Genomic DNA, 8,650 nt, shown 5'->3' with positions numbered 1-8,650 from the left:
AATCCAAGGACAGCTTTGTTGGCGATCATGGTGCATAAGGGAGTCCCCTGAGGTGGTTCCTGGAAGCAAGTAAATACTCATGGTCACACTGGTAAATGTGGGGGCAGTGGGGAGTGGAATGTTAAGAGTTCCCATGTGAAACCTTGTGTTTCACTGGTGAAGGACAGAGGGAAGACTTAAGTAATAAGGAAGGCTCAATTGAAGTTGGAGATCAGGAAAGGCGTCATGCTGGCTTTCAGCAACCCTGCGATTTTTTCTTCTTCACAGCTCGTACATAGACATGAAGGCAGATGGGAGGTAAATCCATACTGGGACTATGAATCCGTTCGCTCTTTGGTTGCAAGTAACAAACTCTACCTAAAACAGAAGGGGGAGTTTATTGGAAGGATACTGGGATCTCCCACTGAAAACAGGGCCAGGATCACAGCTGGTCAATGGAACGGACCCTGAGACTGAAGTGCTTTAGGGAACCTAGTAAGTTGTCACTCGTCTCAACCCTCCACAGACCACACACTGGAACTTGGCCACCAGTGGCTCCCAAGTCTTGGAGTTACAATCCAGGCCAAAGAAAGTTACAAAATTCCTAGGTAAAGAAAGAGGTGGGTGAGCCTGGAGTCTCCTCTCTCTGCCCCTTTCCCGCTCTCTCAGAAATAGACATTAAAAACAACAACAAAACTGTAAAAATTTCTGGTCAGTCAAGGACCTACACTTACATTTTATAAATAGTAATTCCACAAGGAACATAATTCATTTATCAGACATTTTAATGAGACCCAATCTGGTACGACCCGTCTTGGGGTAGCTCATCCATTCATCCAAGGAGAAACAGTTACAATGCAACTTGCTAAACACCAGAACAGAGGTAATTACAAACACTGTTCCCCAACTGCTCCACGACTTTGGGGCTGAGATGAGGAGAGCTGAAGGAACAAGCAATAGGGGTAGGAACATGACCCACTCCAGCCGTTGGAATAGGAGAGAAGTCATGTTTGGAAATTCCAATTTGGTGCAGCTACCCAAGGCAAAGTGGTAGGCCTTGTTCATTTAATGCGGTAAAGCTTTACTGAGCATCTACTCAGGGGTAGGTACCAGGGAGGCATATCAAAGATTAAGACACATTGCTGCTGCTGCTTTGGAGAGCTTATGTGAGGAAGGCAGGCATGAGCACAACTTGATGACTGTTGACTCTACCCTCCTTGAATGGCCTCACTCCATTTTATGAAAAATGTTGGCTGAGGACTCCTGGAAGGTCTGTGCTGATGTCTCCTTATTCTGATGAGAAATCAGGGAAGGGTGAGACCCAGTTCTCAAGGGTTTTCCAGCCACTGGCTGCCTGGAACGAATCCAAATCCACTGGATGAAGTACAAGCTGGTCCCAGTTTTGCCTCTTGCTGCTAGACCATAGCTCCCCTGCTTTGCCTTAAAATCAGTCTTCTCCCAGAGCTCATTTTGCCTATGTCCCAGACCCACTGGAACCAATTTTTCAAACATAGGGTGCAGAAGACTTAGTTTCACAGTATGTGGTTTAAAAACAAACAAAAACCTTAGGTATTTAGGTGCCTGTCACCCAATGAAGCCCCGTGCAGTGCCACTATCCCCAAAGTCAGTGCAATCTAGAGCCACCGAGACAAGTACAGACCAAGGAGGTGTACTGTGCACACTGTGGTGCCGGCTTTAAAAGGAACATTGAAAACCCAGCACCTGTTTGGAGAGCGAGCATGTGTGTGGGAACTGAAACCCTGTCTTTAAGGAATGATGGACCAAATGATGCTGTTTAACCTGAAAACGTGGGGCAAAAGCAGTCGTGATAGAGTTCTCTGAAATGCTGTCACGCACATGAAGTATTACATATTCTGGGCAAGGCTTATAGGGAAGGAGAATGTGGTCCTGAACAGCCTTCTAAAGATCAGAGCTATCCCACAACGAAATGACCTGCCTTGTGAGGTAGTAAGCTCCCCGTCAAGGGAGGTTTTAAAGCAAGGGTAAAAAAAAAAAAAAAAAAAAACACTTGGCAGGAGTGTCGTAAAAAGAGGGCTAGATCAGGTTGGCTTTAACCACGTATGGAAGAAGGGGCAGAGTATGGGATTCTCCTGACTGTGCAAGAGGACAGGTAACCCCTGTGACAAGAAAGCAAAAGCCAACAGCCTCTAAAACAGACGGGAGAACTCTCAGTCCTGATATCCACACACAGAAATTCTTTCAGGATAGGGTAGCCGGGAAACAACCAAATGATGTCACCTCTCCTAACGGGACCCTCCGTTCTCGACACATCCAGTAAGGCAGCCAGTGTGGTGGAATACACTGAAGTTCAGGTCTCTGCGGCAGGGAACCTGGGTTTTTGCTCTGACTCTGCCCTGTATGACCTGGGCCCCTCCATGCACTGAAATGAACTGCCACCGTCCTTCCCACACTAAAGGGCATCGCCCTTCTGGCTGGCCGCCCCTAGAGCAGATCTAGCGCTACAGTTTTGGGCCCTGGGGCTACACTTGTGGACGGCCAGAGACCACCTCTGGCGGAAGCAACGGCCACACTCCAGGCAGGGGAAGGGCTTCTCCCCGGTGTGCAGGAGCTGGTGCTGGGCCAGGTGGCTCCACTGGGCAAAGCGCTTGGAGCACAGGTCGCAGGCGTAGGGCCGCTCGCCCGAGTGGACGCGCCGGTGACTGGCCAGGAGCGAGGGGTAGGCGAAGCGGCGGCCACAGTCTTCGCACGCGTGCAGCTTCTCCTCGGTGTGCGTGCTGCGGTGAATGGCGAGGGAGCCGCTCCGCCGGAAGGCACGTCCGCAGTCTGGGCAGGGGTACGGCTTCTCCCCCGTGTGCAAGAGCTGGTGCTGGAGCAGGGTGCTGCGCTGGGAGAAGCGGGCCTCACAGTGCTCGCAGGCGTAGGGACGCTCCCCGGAGTGTACCCGCCGGTGGCTGACCAGGCGGGAGGAGGAGGAGAAGCGCCGCTCACAGTCCGGACACGGGTAGGGCTTCTCGCCGGTGTGGATGCGCTGGTGGATGACGAGGGCGGTGCGCTGACGGAAGCGGCGGTTGCACTCCAGGCAGGTGTAGGGCTTCTCCCCCGTGTGTGTGCGCTGGTGGATGGCCAGCAGCGAGGGATAGGCAAAGCGACGCCCGCAGCTAGGGCACTGGTGGGGCTTTTCACCCGTATGCGTGGTCCGGTGATTGGCCAGGGACCGGCTCCTGCGGAAGCAGCGGCCACAGTCAGGGCAGTGGTAGGGCTTCTCGCCTGTGTGGATAACCTGGTGCTGCGAGAGGTTCTTGCGCTGGGAGAAACGTTTGCCACACTGGTCGCAAACATAGGGACACTCACCAGAGTGTGCCCGCCGGTGACTGACCAGCAGGGAGGGGTAGGAAAACCGGCGCCCGCAGTCTGGGCAAGGGTAAGGCTTCTTCAGATTCTGGGCACACTTGTGGCTCTCCAGGGCCAGGTGATCAGGGAAGGTGCAACCACAGTCCGGGCAGATGGGGCCCCCCGACGTCTGCCTGGGGATCAGTCGGGGTTTGCTGGGCCGCCGCCCTCGCTTCCCCTTTCGCGGTGCCTCCTTAGGTGGGAATACTTCCTTGTCTCCATTCTTCTTTCTGGTTCTGGTTTCTACAGGAACACAGGGAGAAGTTAATTTAACAAATACTGGGCCCCCACCCTTGCCTAAGACAGTGTTACAGGTTGGAACACAAACAGACTCAGCCCCTCTTCAAGGAGTGTTAGTGCCACAGACAATCTGTGTCAGTGCCACGGTGACGTACTACTATAGAAATAGAGGAGATTCCAGGAGTCCCTAACTCAATTTGGAGAAGTCAGAAAAGGTTTCTTGGAGGTTATGCAGATTTTACAAATTAAAAGTTTTTGAACAGGTTAAGTGTAAGGCAAGGAAGCAGAAACAAATGAGCTATGAGCTGGCTATAGGCTATGAGCTATGATCTGGCTATCGGCTATGAGCTATAATGGCTATGAGCTATAATGGCTATGAGCTCTAGGTTCTAAGGCCGTCTAAGCCAATGGGTCTCAAATTTTATTGTGATCAGAAGCATCTGGATAACTTATTGAGACAATTTTGGATTCAGCAGGTCTGGGATGGGGCCCAAGAATCTGTATTTCTAATTCTTTCCTGACTGATGCTGCTGTTGGTCTGAGGACCATACTCCGAGAACCACTGCTGTATAGGGCCTTGAACTATATTTTATCCAGTGGTTCTCAAATCTAAACGTACATGCCAACTGACTGGGGCCGTTACAAACGGCCTAGACATCCATAAGAGTAAGTCAATAGTTCTGGGTCCAGGAAATCTGTGTATTTTTTTTTTACCAAGTTCCCCAAGTGACTTGATATAACTGACAGCCATTTGCCAACCTGTCGTGGCAAAAACGGACACGTTTAAAAAAAAAAAAAAAAAAAAATTTAATGTTTATTTTTAAGGGGGGGCACGCAGGTAGGGACAGAGAAGAGAGGGAGACACAGAATCCGAAGCAGGCTCCAGGCTCTGAGCTGTCAGCACAGAGCCCGATGCAGGGCCCGAACTCACGGACCTCAAGATCATGACCTGAGCCGAAGTCAGAAGCTCAACCAACTGAGCCACCCAGATGCCCCGCAAACTAACAGGTTTTAAGTAAGGAAGTATCATGGTCAGATCTGAATCTTGGAAAGATAGCACTGGTCTCAGAGAATCTGGCACCAAAACTCCAGCTCCGACAGTTACATCCGTCCCTGTGGGTGGATCTGGGGTCCTTCTACCTGAATGGCATCAATCAGAGCCTTGCTTGATCCTGAGAAGAGTACAGATTCCTGCACTGATCAGCAGTCACCCCGCCAAAAGGGCAGAAAGAGGGCCCTACATCCCAGGCAGCTGTTCCCTATGAGATCCGTTCAACCAAAATCCGGAAAACTCAGAAAGGTACCAGGTGCCTCAGGGCCCAATTCAAAGCTAGCTGAGGACAGGGATCCTGGGAAGGACACCGGAGTGTAACTCCTTTGAAAAGCTCACTGGTTCATTCACACAATAGAGAACTGCAGACCATTAGTTTGCAAACTGATGGGTAAACCATTGTATGGTGGACCCACCCAACACCATCAGAGAGACGAGACCCTGAAGTTATGAAAACCAACACAGTAAGTAAGTAAAGCACTACAGGACGGGCCAGAGGAACCCCTAGCTACCAAAACTTGAAACTGAGTCATTAGAGGCCGCAGGCCCTCCACAGGCATTTTTCACTCACTTCTTTGGACTGCTACCCCCCGTGGGCACTCCTGCGGATCCAGAGCAGCCGGTTCCCAATCATCGGTATTTCGTTCCAACCAGGAGATGAGGGCTGGTTTGGGACCTGCGCACCCTGGGGAAGGAGAACCAGTCAGACGCCCAGCTCCTAGATAACGCTGGGTAAATACCTACCCGGTGTCATCTCCTGCCAAGACCCTGTCCTCCTCCCCTGACACAACCTGGTCGCAGGCCAGGTCCCTGGACACTCTGCCGTCCCCCCAACCCCCGCCCCTAAGCTCCTCCATCCCTTCGGGCCCCGCGGAAGCGAATTGGGCCGGGCCTCACCGAGCGCGCCCAGGTGGCCGTAGGTCTCCCGCATCACGTCCCGGTACAGGGCCCTTTGCGCGGGGCGCAGACACCCCCACTCCTCCGTGGAGAAGTACACGGCCACGTCTGCGAACTTCACCGCCCTCGGCCTCCTTCCCCTTCTCCGGCCGGGTCTGGCCTCTCCTGGTCCCCGCGCAGAGAGCGGAGCCGAAGGTGGCGCCATTGGACCCCAGAAGCCGGCGCCACGGCCTTCCCCGTCTCGGCCTGGACCCCTGGCGGACCCGGAGATTTGGGAGCCCCCGCCGGACCGGGGCTGAGCGTGCCTGGGGAGGCCCGGAGGGAATCGGAATCGGCCGCCTTGCGGGGCTAACGGAAACCTTTCGCTGTTATTCAGGAAACTCCTGCCCGAACTTGGGTGAAAGGCACCGGAAGATGCCTTCGGGGAAGATGGCGGCGCTGCTCCCGCACCGCCTTAGCCTGGAACACAGGCAGCTTCCAGCTATCGATTTTATTGACCGGAGCGCCATGCCGGCTTCCTAACCTCTTTGCCCTCAAGTGTGATGGCGCTGCGATTGGGCTTCACGCCCTTTTTCCCCCCATTACACGCGCTCATTGGGCGGCGGCCGAAGATCGAGCTTCCTGATTGGGTGCTGTCGAAAGCGGCCTGTTTAAACGAAGCCAACGGAAGCGTAAGGGCAGGAAGCCGACCCTTCAAGCCGGGTGCCTCTGGCCGGTTCTGAGTCCGGCCGCTGTGAGCTAGCCTGGCGTCGCTGACGGGCCCCTATTCTCTGGCACGCGCTGCCTCGAGGAGGGAGGGAAGGATTTGAGTGACGGAGCCACTCCGGCCAGCCCGGGGCTGAGATTACCCCGGGTGACCTTCTCAGAGAATTGGATAACTTCCTTGTTGCCTTTTGGGGAGGGAAATTAACGTTGGCGTTTCCCGCGCGCAGGCACCATTCCCCTCTAATAAGAGGGGATCTTATTTATTCTTTGTTACTATTATGTGACAATAGTACAGTAGTCGTTGGTGGTCACCATCCAGTTCTACCGATGAGGAAAATCTCAGAGGGATGCTGCTAATAAGGAAAACCAACAGAGATTTAAACCCAGGGCCGACCGGGTCTTCATTCATACCGCAGAACACGACCCCCTTCCCCGCACTATGCGAATTCGTTCGTCAACTCAACAATCAGAGCTCCTGGCCTGTTTCCAGGTTCAGTCTTATGCACATCTCCGTTCCTTATTTTTACATGACATTTGTTCAGTGTACAAAGCGTAGTGCTAGGCAGTTTGGAAATAAGTCATGAACCATGCTCTGAATGAAGATTGTAGTTGAGTGAGGCATATAAATTTACAAATTAACAGAGTGCAGCAAGCATGTATGTGAAAGGCATAGGAAAATTGCTGATGTAACCAGTCGGCTCCCACTCCATCAGTCCCGACTTCTATCTATGTGTTGTTGTTCAGGGTTTCATCAGCTCAGGGTCATCTCCCAGGCGATCTAGGGGGCAGAGAATATGCCATTTGCTACGTACCTCAACTGGTGACATACACATCTCTCTCTCCAACCCATTGATCAATTTGTTAAAGCACCTTTTATGGATAAAACGCTATCCCAGAACTGACCAGGAGTGAAGACAACATTTCAGGAATTCACAAGATAACCTTGTGAGGTAGTAAGGCTTTCTGAGGAAGATGACTTTTGAACAGAGGAGGTAGGGAAAAACAAAACACACCAACAACAAAATGACAGTAAACACTGAGTTCTACTCTGTCCCAAGCATAGTGACTGTTTATTGAACAAACTACTGGGGGAGCAAGTGGAATGTCAAGATTGCCAAAATGAATAAGACAGAATCCCTGCTCTGAATGACTTTCCAGATTGATGCATCAAGTGGGAAATGAGTTTGGTCTATGAATGGGTGGGATTCAGAGAGGGCAGCAGTGCTCAATGTATATTTGTTGAGTAAACAGCTGAATTCCATGACCATAAACATCTCTGATACAAAGCCAGGAATTCAGGAAAGTTCTGAGTGTGAAGGGAATGAGGACATTTTCTGATGCAGTACCAGATACTGTTAGGGTGAAACAAGGATTGAGGGGCCCCTGGGTGGCTCAGTCTTGTAAGTGTCCAATTTTTGGTTTCAACTCAGGTCGTGATCTTAGGGTTTGTGAGTTCAAGCCCCCCGTCAGGCTCTGTGCTGACAGCGCGGAGCCTGCTTGAGATCCTCTCTCTCTCTCTCTCTCTCTCTCTCTCTCTTTCTCTCTCTTCCCCTCCCCTGCTTGCACTCTCTCCCTCTCTCTCAAAAATAAATAAACATAAATAAAATAAAAACCCTGAAGGATTGAAAGGATAGGTTGACACCAGATATTGGATGGTTTCATCCTGCACACCGGGGAGCTCTACACTGGTCTAAAGAAGTGAATTACCTTCTGTTAATATTTTAAGAGAATTACTCTGATAGTGTGCAGGGCAAACGGATAGCTTTGTGCCTACACATAGTTCAGTTTGGAGAAATCAGAAGGTAAACGTGGGCTGCTGAGGGAATAAAAGGGCAAACAGACAGCAAACTATTTCATTGGGAAGACAATGAGTAAACAGAGAAGGTTGGGAAGGAATCAGACTTCCTCTGTGGATATTTTGCCTAAATGGTAATGATGCACTGTCAATGATGCTGACATTGACTAGGAAAGAAGATGGTTAAATACTGAGGAGAAAGAGTGTTAAGCCCTCTTCCCACATACAGGAGATGGCAAGACAGGCTCAGCCTCGCCCTTTTGGCCCTGGGCTGGAAAGGCCCCATTTGGCCTGGCTTGCCAAAGATGATCTTGGCCAAGGTGATCTTGGTGGGAGCCACTAAGGCAGAGCCTAGGAATCAGGCAGAGTCAGGTGCTCTTACCTATAGGGAAACATTTCGGAGAGAGATGCACCTAGGACTTCATGTGAAAGCAGAGGCCCTTGCTCCCTTCTGTATAAATTCCTGGATTCACACTGGGCACAGGGACACGCGGGGCTCCTCCTGCAGAATGTCCACTGTAGAGAAGGATGGAGAAGATCCAGGGAGTCTACACACCAAGAGGCCACCAAAGGCTCCCTGTTTGGGGTAAAGGGAAATGGTGTTGAAAGCC

General features: G+C 51.5%; 1 protein-coding gene across 1 annotated transcript; it reads right to left on the bottom strand.

Annotated features, from left to right (window-relative positions):
- Window positions 1–746: 746 nt before the first annotated feature.
- On the bottom strand, window positions 747–6,317 carry ZNF689 (zinc finger protein 689). The gene is made up of 3 exons (XM_060648988.3): window positions 5,540–6,317; window positions 5,214–5,327; window positions 747–3,594 (listed from the first exon to the last, which is right to left on the bottom strand). Exons 1-3 carry the CDS (start codon window positions 5,742–5,744, stop codon window positions 2,411–2,413), a joined length of 1,503 nt encoding a protein of 500 aa, XP_060504971.2. The 5' UTR covers window positions 5,745–6,317; the 3' UTR covers window positions 747–2,410.
- Between the last annotated feature and the right edge of the window lie 2,333 nt (window positions 6,318–8,650).

This window comes from Panthera onca, chromosome E3 (assembly GCF_046562875.1).
Source record: "Panthera onca isolate mPanOnc1 chromosome E3, mPanOnc1 haplotype 2, whole genome shotgun sequence".
Taxonomy (NCBI): Eukaryota; Metazoa; Chordata; class Mammalia; order Carnivora; family Felidae; genus Panthera; species Panthera onca.
Note: the sequence above shows the minus strand (reverse complement) of the source record. Positions and strands in the feature narration are given on the sequence as shown.

Coding starts and splice junctions, on each gene's coding strand:
- ZNF689 (XM_060648988.3), bottom strand. CDS start 5,744: ATGGCGCCACCTTCGGCTCCGCTCTCTGCGCGGGGACCAGGAGAGGCC. Junction 5,328..5,539: donor CGGCCACCTGGGCGCGCTCG/GTGAGGCCCGGC, acceptor CTCCTTCCCCAG/GGTGCGCAGGTCCCAAACCA. Junction 3,595..5,213: donor GGGGGTAGCAGTCCAAAGAA/GTGAGTGAAAAA, acceptor GTGTTCCTGTAG/AAACCAGAACCAGAAAGAAG.